Here is a 23,723-nt window from a genome sequence, read left to right on the forward strand (position 1 = left end):
CACACACACACACACACACACACACACACACACACACACACACACACACACACACACACACACACACACACACACACACACACACACACACACACACACACACACACACACACACACACACACACACACACACACACACACACACACACACACACACACACACACACACACACACACACACACACACACACACACACACACACACACACACACACACACACACACACACACACAAAAAGTGTGGAATACTGTCTTTTGTAGAAGTGTACATTCAATATAGAATACATATTTGTAATTATTTTTGATTGATAAACTGGTGTATATAAAATCAGGAATATTAGGAATATATTAACATATCACACTGTAAAAGCCTTCATAACATATTTTTAAAAACTTTTTGGTGTATTTAAGCAAGTTTAGGCCTTTAAAAAAAAAGCGTTTAAAAATCTGTATTATTATTAAAATATACACTACCTGACAAAAATCTTGTCCTATCCAAGTTTTAGGAACAACAAAGGATAACTTGATTTATAGCTGATCATTTGGTATTAGAAGTGGCTTATATGAAAGGCAAAGGCTTCTAGATTACACTTATTTTACCAAAATAAAATATGATCATGCCTTGATTTTTAATTATTCCATTAGGACAGTAAGGTTTGACTTTGCTTTGACAAAAGTCTTGTCACAGAAATAATGTCCAGTATAGAATATAAAGTCATGGTGCAGTGAAAAAAGAAATAATATTGTGCATGACTCCCTTGATCTTGGAGGACTGCATCCATACATCTCTGCAATGACTCAAATAACTTATTAATAAAGTCATCTGAAATGGCAAAGAAAGCGTTCCTGCAGGACTCCCAGAGTTCTTCAAGATTCTTTCGACTCATTCTCAATGCCTCCTTCTTCATCTTACCCCAGACTTGCTTAATAATGTTTATCTCTGGTGACTGGGCTGGCCAATGCTGGTTTGTAATTTAATTGGCTGCACAAATGTCTTGATATCTCAGGCTGTTGATGTTGCCATCCACTCTGCAGATCTCTCACATGCCTCCATGCTGAATCTAAGCCCAAACCATGATTTTTCCTTCACCAAACTTGACTGATTTCTATGAGAATCTTGGGTCCATCAGGGTTCCAGTAGGTCTTTTTTTCAGTAGGCCTTTTTTTTTAGTATTTGTGAGGATTGGGATGCAGTTCAACAGCTGATTCATCTGAAAATCGACCTTTTGCCATTTTTCCTAATGATCAACTAGAAATCAAGTTATAATTTTATAAACTTTTGTCAGGTAGTATACCAGCACAATTTGATTTGGAAGAAAAACTGAACAGAATGTCCTTTGGATGTTTTCTTTACAATAGTCTGAAAAATCTCAAAACATCTGGCTAAAAAGGAAAAAAATCTTAAAATGGTCTTGCCTGCAGTGTCTTGCCTATAAGAGCCCCAAAATAGTGCCTCTGCAAGCAAAAGTTTTAGCATTTTTAAGGTCAGTGGAGAAATCTATCTATCCATCTATCCATCCATCCATCCATATATATATATATATATATATATATATATATATATATATATATAGTGCTTGTCTGCTACAAATCAAGGTTCCTTTAAGATATAAGTTGCATTTCAGTGGTGCTGTGAGACACGTTGCATTAGCAAAGCATATGATCTGATGCGATTGAGGTGAGTAATATTCAGTAAATCCCAAACTGCACTGCAAACTCACTGCAAATAAAACAGCGGCACACATAACATCACCTATCGCCTCCAGATCCAGCAGTTCTACTCCATGAAAAACTGGGAGCATAGGTAGAAAGCCATGAAAACTAAAACACCATCTCAACTCTTTCTGTTTCGCATAATGCTTACTTTGCTTTTAAAACAGATGTAATTATGTCAAATTCTATCTCATGAAATCCATGTACATTATAAGCAGCCTACCAGTGGTCTAGTGATGTCTGCTCCATGCGTGGCAGAATTAGTCTTGCGGGAGTTTGTCATACTCTGTGGCAGCAAACCAAACCTTGAGGAAAGGGAAGTTTTTATTATAATTTATTTAAATACAGAATTAAAATGAAACGTAAAAATTGTAAAACATTTGTGCATTTTTAAATGCATTTTAATATATTTTCCAATATTTTTCTTTAAATATATTTTATATTATAAATACATGTTTTTTAATTATGCATAATATATTTTAGGTATAAAGCTACAATGAGCAAAAGGTGTTAATAAACCCTGGTTTATGTTGAGGAAAAACATTACTTGCAAATATTTACATTTACTTAAAAACATGTTTAATAATAACATAATGAACTATTTAAAGTAAAATACAACTATACATTTTAAAATGTTTGTTTACATATATTATTCTATTACAAGTAGGTATTTATTTAAATCATTTTACAAGATAAAATAAAAAAATAATAACATTTTTGTATAAAACAAATTAGAACATAAAAGTTTATATATAAGAACAATTTTACTGAAGAAATATAAAAATATAAATATATTTGTTTCACTTTTATATTTTTTCATGAAAAAAATATATAAAAGTGAAAAATATATATTATGATTTTATTTGTAGACATTATTATAATTGGTAAAATGTCTTTTAATGTATGTTTATGTTGAAAAAAGGTTTAAAACATACGAGTACAGAATAAAAAAAAATAGAAGTCAGAATTATTAACCCCCCTTCAAATTTCTTTTCTTTTTTTTTTTTTTTAATATTTCCCAAATGATGTTTAACAAAACAGAAATTTTCACAGTATGTCTGATAATATTTTTCTTCTGGAGAAAGTCTTATTTGTTTATTTTTGCTGTTTTTTATTGTTATAAAATTAAAATTATTTTTATTTTAAGATCAAAATTATTATCCCCTTTAAGCTATTTTTTTTCAATAGTCTACAGAACAAACCATCGTTATACAATGACTTGCCTAATTACTCTAACCAAATTAACCTAGTTAAGCCTTTAAATGTCACTTTAAGCTGTATAGAAGTGTCTTGAAGAATATCTAGTCAAATATTATTTACTGTCATCATGGCAAATATAAAATAAATCAGTTATTAGAAATTAGTTATTAAAACCATTATGTTTAGAAATGTGTTGAAAAAAAAAAACTGCTCTCTGTTAAACATATATACATATATATATATATATATATATATATATATATATATATATACATATATATATATATATATATATATATATATATATATATATATATATATATATATATATATACATATACATATATATATACATATACATATATATATACATATATATATATATATATACATATATATATATATATACATATATATATATATATATATATACATATATATACATATATACATATATATATAAATAATTTTTTTTATTATTATTACATTATTAGTAGTATTGCTAATACATTAATAAAATATAAAAATGAGTAAAACACATTTTTACAATGCCTATATTGTAATGCACTACAATTTTTATTATCTTGCAAAACAGTAAAGTATGACAGCAACTAACTTTTCATAAATGTCAATAACCGCACGTTCAACAGTGTGAAAGGTAAGATGGAGCTGTATTCTCACCGGATCTGACTGCTGGCCAAAGGAAGGATGTTATATGGTTCCTGAGAGTTGATGCTGTTGCTCCTAGACGTGAACTGCTTCTCTGTGCCCGTCAACAGCCCTAACAACACCTATTCATCATAACATCAGTCAACAATAAGAAGACAAAATACAAAAGAGGACAATTATCCTAGTCCCAAGCCAATCTGAATAACACAATTACCCAGGCATACGTTTATAGGGATTCTTGATTATGATTATTATATTTTTATTCTTCCATATAATCAAAATAGTAAGTGATAATGTTACTGTCTGGGTAAAAACAACATCTGCAAAGTTACAGTGCTCCAAGGTAATGCAAATGGAGATATTTTCGTTTACAGAATTGGCTTTTAGGGACTAAAACAAACAGCTGGTAGAGACTTCATTTTTGACATAACTTCACATCACTTTGACACACCTCAGTGTGTGCTAGGCAGTTAGCGAATTAGAACACACTAGGACAGCTAACCAATTAAAGCACACTGTGCGTTTCTAAGGGAGAAGCCTCTTAAAATCGATTAAAAAAATGCAACAAATACAAGTACCAGATACATTAGCACTTCATAGTTTGAAAGGTTTTCTTGCTAACAAAATAAATGCTGTTCATTTTATTTTTAGATTTTATCCTTTTCTATAATCTAATGCCCCATTAACACGGGGCGTCAGAGTCAATGCTTCCTATTCACTTTGAATGGGTGACGTCAGGCGTTGCCGAACTGCATTGTGGATCCGTCAGCGCCGCTTCAGAGGTGTTGCTCGCTGCAGATGTTGGGACTAGCTCAACTTTTCAAGTGCCGACAGAAGCGTCAGCCAATCAGATCGCTGTATGCAAATACACCAGCTAGACAGTGGCCTATTGCTGACTGAATTTCATTGGCTGACGCTTTTTCATTCAGACACGCCTTCAGTCAAGCGTTGACGCTAAAGCCCCGTGTGAATGGGGCGTAATATCTCTGGACTTTTAAACACAGTGGCCGATAAGTAGGACTAGGAGGAAGACCTGTGTAATGCTATATAGGTGATGATCGGCAAGAGGCTTTGAGGTGTATTAGATTCACTTTTATTTGTAATCATTTACATATGAGAGAATTGGTTTTGTGTGTCAATTAGGTTTTTTGTGTGGAGGAGGGTTGTCGGAGGCTCAGGGAAGGGTCTTTTGTTGTTTGTTTGTTACTTTTGTTGATTTTTTTTCTTTTGTTCTGTTCTAATGTTCTTTTTTCAAAAGACATGTTTATATTATAGGAATGTGCTGTGATGAGGAAAATATATATTTAGTTTTATGTGCCTTTCCAGAGACTATGTGACTAACTGGTCAACAATATTAGTACTTATAGAGGGTATGATGTTTCCCCTTTTTCCCCTTACCTCCATCTATCTGTTGGCTTATTTTTTAAGGATTACTGTAATTTCTACAACTCATTGCACATTTTTTGTAAAACTTGCCTTTGACTATGTCTGTAAAAGCACATTGTACAATCATTTTCATAACCTTAAATAAATAGGTTACAAAAAAACTGCAACAAAATACAAAATGTTATCAAAATGAAATGAACATGTTGCAGTGCACCCCATTAACACAATCATGCATCTGAAAGTGGCAGATTGACCACAGTTTAAAACGTGATAAAAGGTGAAGCTTACAGATGTCCTTTGTGAGAGTCTGTTAAGGTTGCTGTTCAGATGTGGAGTAAAAACGTCCAGGTCAAAGGGATCGATGTGACTTTCCAGGGAGTCGCAGACCTGCTGGACCCTTTAACAAACAGCAAAGTGTGAGAGGGCTGTCACTTCAGCATGATCTATTCTTGGTTGTGCTTTGTTTTGGCAGATCTAACTAAAATTTCTAACGATACCTTAACAATATTGATACCGGATACCATTTTTGATACCAATTTTCACATCGAATGAATTCAAACTATGATATTTTTGTACATCTTAAGTTGTTCATTTGTTAAAACCTCAAGCATGGCTCAGTGTTTAGATTTGTTCTACTGGTTCAGTAAAGACTGCAGTTCAGATTTTCACTAGCCCAGTCATAAACAAGAATAACTAAAGGTACACAATAAAAATATATGAAATATAAAAGTGAAATTAGGATATTTGATTTTCCAGGGACAGCTAATCTAAAATGAAACTGTACTCATCATGTACTGTTTATGAAATTTCTTTCTTCTGTTGAACACAAAAGCTATACTGAAGAACGTTGGGGGAAAAATAGCCATTGACATTCATAGTACACTGTAAAAAACTCTGGGATCTACACAATCCCTTCATGTCATCTCAACACAAATCAATTAATTTATTTACATATGTAAATGGATTAAAACAATTAAGTAGTCTCCCAATAAACTGAATAATTGGCTTAATCCAGCTCATATTAATAAGTAGTTAGAAAAAACAGCAAAACATTTGAGTGTAGAAACAAAAAAAAATACTATGAAAGTCGATGACTGCTGCTTTCCAACATTTTTTAAAATATCTTCCTTTGTGTTCGGCAGAGGAAAGGTCTGGAACAAGTGGAGGTTAAGTAAATGATAGCAGAATTTTTATTTTAGGTTCAACTGTCCTTTTAAAGTTTGACTTTTAGGGTTTAGTGGCTCATAAAGACTTAGTTGTGGATTTTTTTAGCTTGTTTGCTGTACACCATATCACACAGCAGCTTTTAAGCATTGTCCTGTTTTTGTTAGAAGTCAGAAATGACAGGGACACAACTTCCTGCAATAGAAACTCAATAGAGAGGGTTGGACCATTTTCCCTCTTGGTGTGGGCATGGTCTAAATGCACTGTCTCTATCAAGTGTAAAACGAGCCGGTGTAAACTCTGAATAACTGACAAAGCTTAACTATTATTTCCATACTCGGAAAAAACAATATTACATCATTACATTTACAGTGATTCCATACAAATCAACTAAACATTACTTTTAACAACACTACTAAGGACTTGCATCCATTGCTAGCAATTGAAGTGGTCACCTTGGGTCTTGCTGAGAGCGGGAGCTCCTACCATCCTCAAGACGAGACCCTAAAGTGACAGTGAGATAGCGGAGGTCAAACAGCAGCTGTAGTGCTCTGTTCTGGGTCATGGGGAGGCCTGTGTCCTACGGAGAACAACAGAATTCTGGTTAAGGCATTAAATATACCTTATAATTATATAATTAATAATTAAGGTATTATTTCATTATAATACTGACTGAAAGGAAAATAATGCAAGCGTCAAGAGGACTAAGAGAGACATTTAATCAATGGTTTCACCTTGCTCTGTGAGTCTTGAGTGAGTCTTTCATACTCGCTCACGGCCTGGTCTAGACAACCCTTTAGGATGTCCAGCAGAGTTACTTTTGGTAAAGCATGACCTCCGACTCGATTGACCTCAAGGCACAGGTGGAAGAGTAACGACTGAACATACCATGATGGCTGAAGAGAGAGACAGAGAAAACTTTTATCTAAATTAGTCTTTAATTTAAACAGCAGCATCCTTGCATCACTATAAACACTTTGCTGGGGTTTCAAAGCAGGGGGTCCTGTGATTCAGTTTCATCGAAAAATTATAAAATGAACAATCAAACACTGTAACTTCTACAGAATGAACAAAAAATGTATAAAAAATGAATAAAAACTCCCAAATATAAATAAAAACAGGAACAATGCAAAATTATTTGATAAAGTACTCCCTTCAAATGAAAAATAAAATGTCAAATTAAACTACATTTTTATCAAATAAATTGATTTTAAACTATTTATAATTTAAATGTTACTAGTTTGATCAAATGAAAAAAGCTTGGGGAATTTTATAATACATTAATATATAGTGTATACATAAATATGTTAATATTGTACAAATAATTTATGATATAATATAATATAAAATAATATAAAATAATATAATATAATATAATATAATATAATATAATATAAATAAAAAATGCACACTGCATTCATTAAAGTTAATAACGAAGATAACAGTAGAAAATAACTGTAGTGGTTACCTGCACAGGAAGGCGTATTTTGGACATTACACTGTTTCCTGACTCTGCCTCTTCCTGTATTTCTAGCTCTTCCCAATTAGTTGCAGTACCCAGGATGGATCCTGCATTTTCAGCATGGAGAGTTGCAGCAAAACTCCCCACAAGTGCCTGCAACACATTTGTTTATTTTTTTTTTATTAAAGAACACAAGGGCCAGATTAAATAAACATGGCAAAATAGCTTGTAATTATGATCCAATAAAAAAAGTGCAGATGTGAACAAAGTTGTGCAAGTGATTTGATTGACAACAAGAAAGCTAAAGAACACAGAATTAGCACCAAATTTGCATATATATATATATATATATATATATATATATATATATATATATATATATATATATATATATATATATATATATATATATATATATATATATATATATATATATATATAACACACACACACACAGTTGAAGTCTGAATTATTAGCCCCCCTGAATTATTAGCCTAATCCCCACGTTTATTTATTTATTTTTTATCCCCAATTTCAGTTTAACGGGGAGAAGATTTCTTCAACACATTTCTAAACATAATAGTTTTAATAAGTCATTTCTAATAACTGCTTTATTTGATCTTTGCCATGATGACAGTAAATAATATTAGACTAGATATTTTTCAAGACACTTCTATACAGCTTAAAGTGACATTTAAAGGCTTAACTAGGTTAATTAGGTTAACTAGGCAGGTTAGGGTAATTAGACAAGTTATTGTATAATGATGGTTTGTTCTGTAGACTATCGAAAACATATATATTTTTTTTTACCTTAAAATGGCTTTTAAAAAACTTAAAACTGCTTTTACTCTAGCCAAAATAAAACAAACAAGACTTTCTCCAAAAGACAAAATATTATCAGACATACTGTAAAAATTTCCTTGATCTGTTAAACATCATTTGGGAAATATTCAAAAAACAATAATAAATTAAAAGGGGGCTAATAGTTCTGACTTCAATTGTATATATATGCTCTTCCGTACTCCACTTCCGTAGACACTTCATTTTGAACATTATCCACTAAATATTCGACAGCAAATCCTAATTTTAAATAATCAATTAATGCATTATTATGTCACGCTGCATAGTTTGAATAGTTTCCTCCCATAAATGTGGGGTCTGAAAGGGTAAATAAGGCAAATGCATGCAATAGGGTCACAGACGGTCAACGATAAAAAAATTGTCAGCACTATTTCTTTAAAAAAAATCCTGACAAGTATTATTTTTTTTTTTACATCGAAACAGTATTTGCAATGGTGCAAGCTGTTAGTAAATCTTGCCAGAAGTCTTAAAATCATCAAAATGCACACTTAAATATTAATTATTGGAATATCTTCAATAGTCTTACTCTGGTGAGTGCTGAGCTCCAGATTCCATAGGCATCCATACTGCAGGACAGCAGCTCCTCTTTTAGACAGCTCCACTTAGCCTGAGCTGGGCTCACATCGGCTGCTTTGGCAGTACCACTTTTCCCCAACTTCTTGCTCTGTCGTGGTGTGCCTCTACTCACAACATCCACACCCCCCTGCTTTCCTAGGATACACTGCTTCAGACTAGGACACAGCTCCCCCATGGACTGGCACAATCTGGCCATAAACAGCACTGAACTCAACTGGCTGTGGCTGCTGGTCTTAGCCTGAGCGTTAGCCAGCTCAGAGCGCACACTAGCCAGGACGTCCCGAACGCACGCAAGGCAGTGATCTCTAAGAATGTCCTCCACCGCTCCAGCATCCATAAAACGATTTATAGGCGTACTCGACGAGACTGTGTACTTCTCTAAAGTCTCCTTGCCAATTGTGTCAGAGGGTAAGTAGTGTTGCAGATCTTCTAGCTTGGCTTTGAGTTTGGAGTCCAGCGAGGAACAGAAGGTCTGGACGCAGGGTGTGAGGGCCTGAGTCTTCATGGACAGGCCGCTCTTTTGTTGTGGGCTGCGTTGGGCTACGCTCACCCAGGCTGTGTCACTGAGCAGGTCACTCTGAGACTCGGACCACAGGAACGCTCCGACGTCACTCTCGTACTGAGCCCCCCGACTGAAGCTCCCGGCAGAGGCTTGACCCTGCAGATCCCGCAGAGCTGAGGATAACAGCTGTCTGGAGCTGCTGGAGATCCCTTCTGTGCCCTCCTGCGTGATCACCTGCAGAGATCCAGAAGATACTTTCACACTGAGTGCCAGTGAATTACGGAAAAGTAAAATGCCAAGACAAAATATTGAATCAAAACAGCTGAAATCATAAGATGATTTGAATAACTCTATTAGGAGGGAATTGATCATTTTACATTGTGATAATTGTGTAGGGAGTGTTTATTATAAAGTGTAATAAACAAATTAGAAGTATAAATTAGTACAATTGAAGAAAGATACAAATAAATAGACCGTGCTTTACAGTATATTTATTATGTATATTGTGTAGGTGTATGTTTATATGCATATCAATGTGTGCATGCATATGCGAGGACTATTGTGTGTGCGAATATATGCGTTCACACGTATGCTTTTATGCGAGTATATATTTGATATTTATTATGCTTTGTCTATACATTTATTTGTGGTTTATTTTAATGCTTGTTTGTTGTTTGTGAAGTGCTTTGAGTTGCATGTATGTAGGAAAAGTGCTATCCAAACAAAATTTATTATCATTATTCTGAACAGAGTTATTGAGTTGTCATATCGAGTTAAAATGTAAAGTAAAACTGTAATAAAACAATGTAATTGAATGTAAAACAACACTAAATAGTCTGCACTGTAATAAAAAATACAATTAATATTTGTTAAAGCAACAAATTTATAATTTATTCTGCTTAAATGTTTAAATTAGTTTGAAATCTTAATGTCACATACCTTAAAATAAAAACTTGTTCACTGTAGTAGGGTTAAACTTGACTATTTTTATTGCTGGTTAATTATAATCACAACTCTAAATTGAATATTCTGCAAAGGAACTCTTGCATATTTGCATATTGTGAATTCAATGCTGAAACGATATCTTGTGCAGCACTAATCCACATGGAGTTTTTCAAGCCAGGTGAATGAAATCAATTATGGCACAACAAAGCATGGATTTTTCTGGACTAGTGTGTAGTTGTTGTTTTTTTGGTTTGATTGAGCTTTAAAAATCACTTGTCCGAGCTACTTTAGCTAAACAAAGGGGCAAGACTGTTGGCGCTGTAGGACAAAAGGCTGTTTTGGAAAACTGGTGAAGATGCAGAAAAAAAGTGTTTGGAACAGACTGGATGTTGAATGTTTGTTATCTGTCTGTTGTGTCAGAGAACTGTCTGAGAAAATGTCAAGGAAATTAGATAAACTGACAAAAATGTGATTAGCAAAGCTACTGCAGTGAAAACGACACTCAATGACAGATTTCCTGAGATTGTAAGCATGATAAATATATAGGATTTGTGGTGGTAAAGTACCAAACTTTGTCCTAATTTAATGTTGTAGATTGGGCAGTGGGTGAGATTAGCTCACCCAAAGATTAAAGTTCTGCTATTACCCATTATGTTGTTTTAATGCCCTGGGAGATTTAATCCTCAGAACACAAATTAATATATTTAGATGAAATCTGAGCTCTCTCATCTTCAAAATGTTCCCAACCCAAGTCCAGAAAAGTACCAAAAATGTTGGCAAAAAAAATCCATGTAAATACAGTGGTTCATACGAAGCTCCAAGAACGCTTTTGTGTAGAAAAAAAAGACTGCTCCTCAATATCTTTTCTTCTGCATCAGGTCAGGGAGCATAGAATTTACCCTAAGCCAGTGCTATTCAATAAGTTTGTCATGTGGGCCAGTTTATAAAAAGCATCCTAAATGAGGGGCCGGAGAGATATGACTTGCAATATGAGTGATGACACAACAGTAATATAAGAGCCCATATGTTGTATTTTTGCTCCTCAAGACACCCACATTGGATTTGTCAACGTTAAAACGTTATCATGTTGTATTTTGAAACTACACAATATCAGTGCATTGTACAATGTGGCTTTTCTACAAACATTTTCAAATGTTTTATTTCTAAGCACAACAAAATCAATGTATTGCTCAAGTTGGCTTCTTATATATTCAAACACATTCATATGTTATGTTTGCATAACAATTAGGGATGCAACGGGTATAGATTTTGATTGTTTTATTATCTAGATTGTTGTGCATTTATTAAATTTAAAACAGTACTAGTTTAGAAAAACACAAAAAAAGATTTTATTTTAAATTGTTGTTTATTGCTGCTCAGTAACCAAATAAAGCAGGAAATATTAATAAAAACAAACAATAGTCCATTTCTCTCTTTATGCTTAAAAATAAATGAAAAAGTTTTTGATTTAAACATGAGTGATCATTTTGCAATGAAAATAAATGACAGAACAATGAATAAATAAATAAAAATAAGAATAAATAAAAAATAGCATTTTTCTAATGTTAATTTAAGCTATATATTAGCCAAGAATTTAAATGAACTGTTGTTATTATCTGCGTTCAAACAATCTAAATCATTGTAATAATTTTTAATAATTTGTCTAAGTATCTTTTGTTTACATTGCACTGAAAGCCACACACCACTCTCACCGCTTGTGCTGTATTGAACAGACGCAGGTCAATTCATAACTATAGCGACCGTTTTTCAGCTGAACTAAATAGGGCAGTGCAATTCATTAAAAATCCGAGCTTCTAACGATTATGAAAAACCATTAATCGAGATAAACGATTATTAACTTAGCAGCGCGAAAGACCGCTTGCTTATGTGTGTGTGTGCAGAGCACACACATAAGCATGCGGTCAGCATTTGGTCTCATTCGCACACTGAGACGAGCAGAGCGCACACATCTAAAGTCATCCTAATGAGAGCGCTTTAATGGTCAAATAGGTGTCAAAATGCAGTGTTTCGTGAATATTCATATCAACCCTCATTTGTGTAATAAACAAACGAGTTGAGATTCAAAAGACGTGAAAGAGAAAGCATTAAAGTGAAAGTGCGTGATGTTCCTGCTGCTGCCTGTTTTTATCATTAATCAAACAACAAGGAGAGCATCCCTAACTGCTCTTGACTGAAGGACTTTTGTAGCTAAAGTGATTTTCTTACAGTAAAGATGCTTAAAGCACAGTTTGTTTCATATTTTTATTCTATTGTATTTATTTCTCTTTTCTTTGCAGAGTGGAAAATAAGCAGTAAATATGCAGTTGAAGTCCTCCTGAATATTGACGACCCTTTTCCTCCTCAATTTCTGTTTCATGAAAATAAGATTTTCTGAACATAATAGTTTTAATAATTATTTCTAATAACTGATTTCTTTCATCTTTGCTATGATGACAGCACATAATATTAGACTATTTTTCAAAATACAAGCATTCAGATTTAAAGTGCGATTCAAAGACTTAATTAGGATAATTAGTCAAGTCATTGTATAACAGTAGTTTCTTCTGCAGACAATCAAAAATATTTATTGCTTAAGGGGGCTAATAATATTGACCTTAAAATAGGTTTCAAAATATTTAAACCTGCGTTTATTCTAGCTGAAATAAAACAAATCAGCCTTTCTCCAGAAGAAAAAAATATTAGAGGAAATCCTTTTAAAATGCCTTGCTCTGTAAACATAATTAGGGAAATATTTATTTTAAAAAAAATTCTCAGGAGCGCTAATAACTTTGACTTCAACTGATAATCGTTTTGAATAATCGTGATTACAATTATAACCAAAATTATCGTGATTATGATTTTTCCCAAAATCAAGCAGCCCCTAGAACTAAATTCACTTTTGATGTCTTGGTCACACTTATTGGAGGGCCGAAACAAATTGCCTCAGGGGCCGGGTTCGGCCAGTGGGCCGCCAATTGAATAGCCATGCTCTAAGCAGTATGATTATTACAGCTTTATCAAGAGCTTACTATGATTACAGTAGAACCCATGAAGTTACACAAATGTTTTGACAATGTTTTTGGTTTCTGGACTCTAAACATCTTGTGACCATTGCTGTCTTTAGAGGATGAGGGAGCACTCAGATTGCATCTAAAAATCTTAATTTGGGTTCCAAAGAAGAATAAAGGATCCGTGGATTGGAATGACATAAGGGCGAGTAATTAATAACAGAATTTTATATTTTTGGACGAAATTTTAGATAAAACTCCTTAAAGCCAAATGGAAAAACTTACAAGATTAAAAAAAGAAAATAAATCAAAGATGAAAACAAATATCATAATGGGCAGGCTGGCAAACATCGGCTTGTTGTGGTCTGCACCACTTCCATTCCCAAACATGAATTCGCATGTCAGTTGTTTGCATTTCAATCAGTTGTTTCTTGTTTAGCAAAAGCAGTTTGTCAGCTTTGTGTCAACCTCAGTGTAATGGCATTAATTGTTTAAACGGCATAGTATTTCTTTGTGTGATTGGCAATTAGACAATTAATCGTTATACTAGAATCAGCCAATGTATGATAATACCTTGTGTAACCATAACCAACGCACCTACTGGACTAGTTAAACTGGTTGAATCAGTTACGAGTACCTGAAGTCTCCGCAGGAAGAGCTGCTGTAAAAGGTCGTCCCACAAGGCCAGAGGTTGCTCGAGCAAGGACTGACACACAGTACTCCAGTGCTGACTGATGGATTCACTACTGAGCAGCTCCCACACGGCATCTCTAATCGCAGCCAGGCCCTTCAGACTCTTAACATAGACCAGAAGACTGCTGACTCCACTGCGGATATCCTCCTTACAGCTGTCACAGGAACATACAGGAATTAAAACAAACTATGGGTTTATATATTATCTCTCTGTCTGTCCTGCTTGTTTGTTTGACTCTCACGCACACTATTAAACAAACTGAGGCTTGTCAACTCATCTGCATATCATTGCTTTTCTGGTGATTGAAGTGTTTTTTAATCCTCAATTTAAAATAAATTAATAAATAAAATTTGCGACATACGTGTCAATCCACTGCTGCAGGGTGTCTCTGAGCTGCTCTCTCTGTATGGGCTGCGCTAATGTCCGAAGAACCGGCTGGAAATTCATCACTGAAGGAGGAAGGTGTTTAAACCAGCTGCCTGTGCTCATCTCCTTATCCAGGACCTTCTTCTCTTTACCTGGATTGAACAGAAATTCACAAAGGTTTCTTTCAAGCAAGTTAAAGGAATAGTTTACCTAAATAAAAAAAATTCTTCCAACATTTACTCATTCTCCACTCATTTCAAACCAGAGTTTCTTTCTTCTGTTGAACACAAAGAAAGATATGTTGAAAGATATAAAAACAGCCAGCGACCTACTTAGTATTTTATTGGACGTCAGTGTATGTATTTCCCCCAACATTCTACAGAATATCTTGTTTTGTCTTTAAAGAATGCAACTAAGGATCTGAGAATCCTTGAAGCAAATTCATGTTTGTGTTGCTTCAAGAAAGCAGCCATTCGAAATCTAAAGCACAGGCTAGGCTAGTCATTGCAGGATGTATTATGGCTGCGAGACTGGTGCTGCGATATTAGAAGAACTCCAATTAGATTGAGCTGATGACTTCTACTGCATCATATGAACACATGTTGGCAAGACCTCAGGACTCCGGCCATACTTTCAATCAGAAATGGGGTAGCTTTTTACAGTATTTGAAGAGCATGTAAAGCAAAAAACTGAAGGGTTGTCAATTTGGCTGTTTTATTTTATATTTAATATTTATGTTATAACTGTTGTTTTGTTATTATTTTATTATGATTTGTTTACATTATTTTCCTGAATGTTGATTTTCTATTGTGAATTTTTACATCGTGTGGGGTATTCATTCATTTATTTACTTGTTGGCTTAGTCCCTTTATTAATCCGGGGTCGCCACAGCGGAATGAACCGCCAACTTATCCAGCAAGTTTTTACGCATCTCTGCGTGAATGTGTGTGTGGATGTTTCCCAAACACTCATCCACTACGGACAATTTAGCTTACCCAATTCACCTGTACCGCATGTCTTAGGACTGTGGGGGAAACCGGAGCACCCGGAGGAAACCCACACGAATGAAGGGAGAACATGCAACCTCCATGCAGAAACGCCAACTGAGCCTAGGTTCGAATCAACGACCCAGTGACCTTCTTGCTGTGAGGCGACAGCACTACCTACTGCGCCACTGCCTCGCCCGTGTGGGGTATATAAGTTCAAAATAAAAAAGTTAAATGACAAAAAAAGCAGCCATTCAATTTTGCTGTGTTTTATTTAATTTGTTTTTATTCATTTATTTCATTTAATCATATGATCATGAATCATTTATGTAATTATCATTATATCATTTTATTGAGTATTACTCAATGATTTGATTATTATTTGTCATTTTTATTATGTTCTTTTTATATTTTTTTATTAATATTTTCCTATAATTAGTGCTTTATTATCATTTCATTTTCACATATTGTTATATTCTTATGACTGTGTGGACTCAAATGACACTTGTTTTCCAGAAAAAGAGATAAGAGAATAACTGCATTACAGAGTGTGTATTGTGTCTCTGGACAATGTTGTAAAGCAGTAATTTTCCATTGAAGTTGATTCCACAGTCAATTGCTATATTGATAGGAGACTGTTAATTCCGTGGAATACTGGTTAACTGGTTCGGGTATTGGAAACTCTGCTGACTTATTGTCCAGATATCTGGAGAAACTGACATTTCCTGACAAGATATGGCGTTCGGGGCTGGATCTCATTTATGTGGCGTGGAGAGTGTGATCTAATATCTTCAACAGAAAAATGAAAGTTGAAAACCACTTAGGTTTCATGAACTTGTAAGGAAGTTTTCATTTTTGGGTGAACTATCCCTTAAAAGGGCTTTGAAATGTGCTTTTGTTATTCAACGAAGAGAGGGTGGGACATATCTCCTCGTCTTTTTAAAAAACAACCAATAGCGTTTCATTTTTGATCACCGCTCATTTGAGCTCAAGGGCATCAAATGAATAGTGTCTTGAAAGGTGTGAGGCATGTCATAGACAAGAGAACATTTGTTTGGTCAAGACTTGATGAGAAACTGAAGTATGAGGTGAGGTGAAAAAGTCATCGATCCTTTGTCACAGCCAGAAAGTGTGCTGCATATTTTTTGGAATTGTCAATTCTCAAAGAAAATATAGTAGGAGATCTCCAAATTCATAAATGACAAATTATCTCTTAGAATACCAACATGTTATTTTTGGTTATAGAGAGAACGAAGCTCATGCTATTAATCTTTTGGTAATATTTACCAAGTACCATATTCACAGAGGCAAATTTAATAATTAAAAAACATTTTGTCCTGCTATTGTAAAATAATTGGAACATCATATGAACAACATAAAGCAAAGCCCTAATAAAACATGCCATTAAAACCTTTTTATTTTTACTTTAAACCATTAAGATCCTGTATTCCCACAAGGCCCTTATCCTTTATTAGTATGCATATTTGCACTTATATTTGTTTGTCTTATTTATATATATTTTTTGTACACCCCTGACCCTTTTTCCTTTTCTTTCTTTTGTTGTATTTGTATTGTTCTGTACTTTGTTCTTTAAGCATTTATTAAAAAAAAATATAATAATAAAAAAAAAGTCATTGATCCGTTTATGTGGAAGTGACAAACTGCTGTGGATGTTTATATGTTCTAAACGTGATCACCATTTAGAGTACACTAGCTAATAGGTATCCTAAAAACAAGCTTATTCTAACATCTAAAAAATATATTTTAATTTCACTGGACCTTTAGGGTGGAATGTGCTCCATGCTACAATGAACTCTTTCATCCTCTAACTAGTTTATTCCTCTAACTTCCTCTACAATTCTGTGCAGTACAAAAAAAGGAAATTTCATGATGGTAAGTCCTGATACATTAGAATTGCATTAAAATACAGCCAAGTCTTAATAAATCAAACATAAACTCACCAGAGGAGGTGTTGGAGGTTACATTCTCCAAGGTGGTGAAAAGCAGGCCACAGCCCAAACCGGTATCAGAAACTTGTCCCTCTGGAGGCACATAAAACACAGCATACGCCTGGTACAGAGTCGTAACCAGCAGCTCCACTAAAGAACAAACCTGTGCTTTAACCCCAGCACCTAAGAGAGAGAGAGAGACAGCAACACATGTGAAAGCAAAACAACAATACGTAAAAAAGAAAGAATTCATTATTTTAAATCAACATGAACATTAAGAAGACGCTTTTTAAAAAAGTCTCTTCTGTTTATCAAACCTGCATTTATTTGATCCAAAATATGGTAAAAATGTGACATATTTGCACTATTTCAAATAATGAGCACATTAGAATGAGTTTTAAAACATCATTTGACTGCAGTAGTGAAGTTTAGCATTGCAATCGCATGAATAAATTACTTTTTTAAACATTCAGACAGAAAACATTTATTCCTGTTGACAACATTTTAAATCACATACAGCGGAATAGAGAGAGCTTTGGTAATAACTAAAAAGATATTTGCTTACTACAATATTTTTAGCTAGAAATGCATTGAAAATGAAAACCTTTGATCTGAATTTTACATTTACACAAGTGCCAAGTTTATTTATTTATTTTATTTTAACACAACTGGCTTTATTTTGATTAAAAATGATGATGGTGCATCTATTTAATACCGCAAAACTCCATTAATATTGAAATGTCTAAATTTTGTGGCTAAGCAGTAGATCATTCGGCTATGGCATGAGATCCTGAGAACACAGGATTGATACAGAGTTGTATGAAAAAATTAACTAAATCCATATAATTAATTTATTTAAAAATAAAAACAAATGTCTACTTTGATGTAATCCCGCAAGTTATTCACCATGCTGAGGCTGATTAAGCAGTTGCTGAATGGAGGCTTTCCTAGCCAGCAGGAAATCAGCAAGCGCCTGTCGAGGTGAGCTGTCCTCCAGGAGCATGGTGGAGACTAGCGCTTCAGCGATCGCCTGATCGGAAACCGCCCTGCCGCGCAGCACTGACTTACTCTCCAGCAAGATTGTAGACCTACAACAAAAAGGCAACTGACATTTAGTAAAGAAGAAAACAACAACAACCAAATCATCAACCAAAAATGCATTGAACATCTACATAATTCTCTAGCATACCTGAAATGACCTGCAGCTGCGACCTGGCGCACCAGGATGGGAAAGCGAGAGAGGACGGGGCTGTACTGATGACCTCCACCCTCCAGTTGTAGCTGGCTATGAAGGTGACAGCACAGCAGGTAGAGCTGTGTGGCCTGCAGGTACTGCGAGGACTCCATTGCGCTCCAGACGCGCTCTGGGATTTCTAGGAGGAGCTTTATCTGGGACGCCATTGTGTAGAACTTCTCCTGCGACTGCTTCTGACCCTGCTAAAAACAATGACGCATTCACAACCCATCCCAATACGTCTCACTATTGAGCTCTGACTTTGTGATATAATAAATTGAGGATGTATGATATAATAATGGACTGGGGGTATAGATACACATAAGGTAAACAGTACAATATTTACACAGCAGTTCAACTGTTCAGTAAGGAGTCAGTCAGTACTTTTATTCAGCAAAGGTGCATAACATTGATCAAAAGTGACACTAAAATACACTTGGAATGCACCTAAAAGCAGCTGGAAATTCAACAGAATATAAGAGAATAAAACAGACTTAAAAAAAAGAAATGATGAAAGCATTTGTTTTAATTGTAATAATATTTCAAATTATACTCTTTTTCCTGTATGTTTTCTTTTAAATGTTGAAGATCTTTTTTTTGGATCGCCTCATGCAAGGGGCCTCTATGTATAACATTTAAAAACATTTCAATTTGAAATCTTTATAGTTACACTGTAACTATAAATACACAGATTATACTGTGAAGAATTGTTATTAAAAATGTCTACAATTTTATTTAATTACTTTAATGTTACATCATAAGTTTATTTCTTACTAAAATATTGCATGATTCATTTATTAGTCGCTTTATTTAAAATTTTGAATTTTGTTTCAAAAACATAAAACATTGTTGTTTTAATTTAGATAGACAGACAGACAGACAGACAGACCGACAGACAGACAGACAGACAGACAGATAGATAGACGGACAGATAAATAGATAGAAAAAAAATTCATAACTCTAATACTACTAAAAGATTGAGCTAGATGCATTTGAATATTAATCAATGTATGATTTTCTGTGATGAACATTAGATAATCTGACTGATATTCTTTTGCAAAAGAAGCAAATCCTCTTTAAATATGACTGGGCATGTTTGTCTCTTATTCAGTGAAAGAATTTTAAATTGCCATGACAACAGATTTGGGTAAAGTTGGTTTTATATATTCACACATTTGGACTTTCTCCTTAATAAAATAATTTCAGAAAAGTCTTCTTTGCAGATTCTAAATAGTGAAATCACAAAAGCAGTAGGCATAGACCAGTATAAGATTCTGACGGTATCACCTTGGATAAAAATATCACGGTTTCCCGGTATTGTGATCATCACTGCTCTAAAATATATTATTTTTAAATGTCTGGGTAAAAAAAACAAGAACTTTTTTCCTTTTTCAACACAATACATATTATATTTTTATTTTGAGAAACATTTAGGATATTTTGGAGCAGTAAACATGTAAGGCGAAATAATTCAAGAGAATCAATGACTTCTGCTGTCTTCATTAGTGTCAAAAACATTTTTCATTACAATTTAAAATGGCATCTTAGGATATCTTTTCTGCTGGAAGATGCTGTTGTCCTAAAAACAACAGTAAATAAAAATAAAAATATCTTAGATGTACCTTAGGAACGGGATGGCAGAAAATTTAACAACTTGACTTTTCCAAACTTCAAAACTGTTATCATCCCATGAATAAAAAGCAACCAATGACAATCAAAGTACAACATTGTTCATAGTCAGTTAAACAGAGCTGATGTTAATGTTGTTTTGAGGTCATATTTATACAGGATTTCAGGATGAATATTTAAAGTACTTAAAAGAGGCTGTGTCACAAGAGCGAATGTGTGCATATATAACCAACTTAATCAGAGTTAAACAAACAGACAGATAATTTCTGAAAGTAGTGGCAACTCAATAGATGCAGTTTAAAGACGTGTAATTTGAACAGTTGTTTTAGATAAGTGAATGCTATATTCACCAATAGTCACGACAAACATTTGACACACTGCATCTGTTTTGAAATGGCTCACTCAAATTGACTGACAAGAACATTGAAGCAACAGCTTGCATCCAAACATAGTCAAATGTCTCTGTTCAAGCCAAAAAGAAGTATGAATAAATATTTTTGTATGTTGTTTGCAAGCTGCTGTCCAGAAACAGAGAAACCAGAACCCTCACCTCTGCTCTGCTGCTGGACTGCGGGGTCTGTTTGGCCTGTTTGAGTTTATGGCAGTACCGGTACATGTCCTGGATGGACTGCACGACACTTTCCGAGCACTGTCTCATCTCACCGATCGTGTCAGCGGCATCGATCAAGTCTCGGTACCGCTCACCGACCATCTGCCGGAGTTCCTCTTTCTTCTGCTCAATCTCTCCGCGCACTTTCCTCTCCACAGCGCGGATCTCATCCGTTCCGTACCGTTCAAATAAAACGGTGGGGTCTTTAATCTCTGACACCCGTAGAGACTGGGCCGGTACCGTAGCCATCTCTTTAAAACTGGTCAGTTACCTGCAGAAATAAGAACCCGGAAGCAAGAACAGCTCTCCTTCCACGTAAACAAAGAGTCAGAGGTCAATCCTCGCATGAATGAAGTGAGACAGCGACACTTTTAGAGGAGGTTTGGTACTACAACACTGTAAAATCCCTACCAATGTCAAGTCAATATTATATAATATTATAATACAAGTCGAGCTTGTCATTCCCATGCCCGTAGCCAGGGTGGGGGGCGTCGAACGAGCCACCCCCTGCGGCCAAATGGTCCAGCATTTGTTCTTTTAATTATTTTATGTAATATAATATTATATATTTATTATACAATTAACATATTAATATGACTAAATATTATGACAACTTGTACAACTTCTTTTATATATATATAACTTCACATTAACTTTTTTTCTCACCAACCACTGGACATTTTCACAAGACACAATTTTGTTGTAGGAAACTGTATTTAATATACTTAAATTTGACTTTTGAATGCTAAAAGTAATTGAGTAAGAGACATTTTACTTGATTTGAGTCATTAAAATAACTCTGACTACCAATATTAAGATATAGATAGCCTATATCTGCTGTAGTCAACCTAAAACCTACAGTAGTTTGACATAAAACCAAAACAATACCCATTCTTGTCTTAGGACGAGTAAGTTTATGACATGTTAAATACATAGTATAATCTGCTGGTTTTAAACATACAGAATAATAGTAAATACAGTTATTTAACAAACATAACATTACCATTATGTCTAACATCTAACATCTTTGATAAACTTTTTATATCCTACACCAAATGTTGACTAATGTAGGTACATTTATAACAACTATTTATTTGTTAGACTACTGTATTGTCAAACCATGTTCCATACAAATGCATTCAACAGTCTTATATGACAGTGTAGTATTGCTCTAGAAGACAAATAAAACACGAGACAGGTGTTTAGAAAGAGTATAGTTTATTTAGTTTGACCTGCAAACTTATCTAAACAAGATAAACTTTCAGAAAACAGCACTGAAACGTTATAACGTGCGCGCTCATGAATATAACCCACGGGTGTCTTCAACGGTTGTCTTCAACAGTCCTTCTTTGCACAACAACTCAGCTGAAAAACAAAGCAAAACATTACAACAGCCAGACATACAGTTAAATCATAACAGTTACCATGGTTTCTATTTTAATCTATAGTAAACCAAAGTTGGAAATTATAGTTTAAAATAGACGATGAGTGGGCCTCGCTGCTCCCACCCACCATAACCCTCGCAGCGGGGTCCCACTACCGGCCTCCCGTGTTTCCCTGAGGGTCCTCACGGCTTGTATTGATCCCTGCCTAGGGTTCACAAACTGCCACGCCTCAAGTAGTGCACGAGCTAACCGGGCGCCGTGCCAGTGTTCACTGGATGTTGCTCGGCGGCACATTTCAAGCAACAAACACGTAATATTCTTCGCGAAAATTGCGTTTATGTACGCAAGCCGCAAGGAACTACAGCACAGACGGGCCCGAGAGAGGCTTCACGAAGCGGACTCTGTGAGATTGGCGTGGCTCCACTCCTACCTTTAGGTATTGAACTCACCTTGGTCAAATGCAAACATCAACACCGAGCGAACTGACAACAGCTGAGAGAGAACCGACGAGCTTTATAGGAATGCATATGCAAATGTTTACAATGCGACGTCACTGCTGTGCGTCTCGTTGTCATGGTAAGCGCTGAAGAGAGCACATCCTATTGGAGCACAGGCAAGGGAATTTCCGTCACGGCGAGCTGCGGTGGCTGTGGACAAAAACATATTAAATTTATTGATCATATATTTTCACATTTTTGGTGCTGTGTAATACTCTGGGATGCACTAGAATATGGAGACAGATGAATATAATTAAAGACAGATGCGGGACATTAGAACAGAAAGTGAGCCCAGCAAGGATACACTGCTCTGACAAACTCCTAGTGGGGGTAAGCTTATCCAAGAACGCCATCTAGCGGTCACATAACCTAATAGCATGTTACTTGCTACCAACCACCTCTCATCCAGCACAAAATATCCAGCATTTGTTCTTTTAATTATTTTATGTAATATTATATAATATATTTATTATACAATTAATATAATATATTTACATTGAATATATATTCCCATCACGTCTGTGTTTATGAGGCTGTCTGCTCACTTCATTCGTTTTATTCTGAACAGATATCCGATTATTCAAACCACTTCAGAAGGTGATCTGGGATGCATTCCAGATGAAACTGGAGAGGTCTAAGCATTTTCTAGACAAAATTAATATAAATAAATTAATTTATGACCTTGAGAAAATCTGACCTGCGCCTGAAATACCTGTAAGTGCGCTTTTACGGCCACAATTCTATTAAAACATGTTCTAACTTTTCAGGCCTGTAGCCAGGGGGGTTCGGAAGGCCCACCCCTCACTGACAAAGGTCCAGAATTTTGCACCTGAAATGAAGCACCAGAAGCGGACCATATTAAATTAATTTGAATATATTTTGGCTGT

At 34.8% G+C, this 23,723-nt stretch overlaps 1 protein-coding gene across 4 annotated transcripts in view; it reads right to left on the bottom strand.

The window, feature by feature from the left end:
* cog1 (component of oligomeric golgi complex 1) overlaps positions 1 to 21,275 on the bottom strand; it is a 21,934-nt gene extending 659 nt beyond the window's left edge. Inside the window, exons 1-14 of one of the 4 annotated variants that reach the window (XM_087244840.1) lie at positions 20,895 to 21,275; positions 18,671 to 18,915; positions 18,388 to 18,569; positions 17,494 to 17,664; positions 14,542 to 14,698; positions 14,124 to 14,334; positions 8,982 to 9,767; positions 7,601 to 7,747; positions 6,867 to 7,028; positions 6,588 to 6,712; positions 5,257 to 5,365; positions 3,595 to 3,704; positions 1,937 to 2,018; positions 1,754 to 1,792 (exon numbers count right to left, since the gene is read on the bottom strand). In XM_087244840.1, coding sequence (XP_087100966.1) covers positions 1,778 to 1,792; positions 1,937 to 2,018; positions 3,595 to 3,704; positions 5,257 to 5,365; positions 6,588 to 6,712; positions 6,867 to 7,028; positions 7,601 to 7,747; positions 8,982 to 9,767; positions 14,124 to 14,334; positions 14,542 to 14,698; positions 17,494 to 17,664; positions 18,388 to 18,569; positions 18,671 to 18,915; positions 20,895 to 21,203 — 2,811 coding nt within the window. In that variant the 5' untranslated portion in view covers positions 21,204 to 21,275 and the 3' untranslated portion in view covers positions 1,754 to 1,777. Of the gene's footprint in view, positions 1 to 1,753; positions 1,793 to 1,936; positions 2,019 to 3,594; positions 3,705 to 5,256; positions 5,366 to 6,587; positions 6,713 to 6,866; positions 7,029 to 7,600; positions 7,748 to 8,981; positions 9,768 to 14,123; positions 14,335 to 14,541; positions 14,699 to 17,493; positions 17,665 to 18,387; positions 18,570 to 18,670; positions 18,919 to 20,894 lie in introns of all 4 variants that reach the window. The other 3 variants (XM_087244839.1, XM_087244838.1, XM_087244837.1) reach the window with 3 other exon arrangements.
* Between the last annotated feature and the right edge of the window lie 2,448 nt (positions 21,276 to 23,723).

Source organism: Danio rerio, chromosome 3 (genome assembly GCF_052040795.2).
Source record: "Danio rerio strain M-AB ecotype USA chromosome 3, GRCz13ab, whole genome shotgun sequence".
Lineage (NCBI taxonomy): Eukaryota > Metazoa > Chordata > Actinopteri > Cypriniformes > Danionidae > Danio > Danio rerio.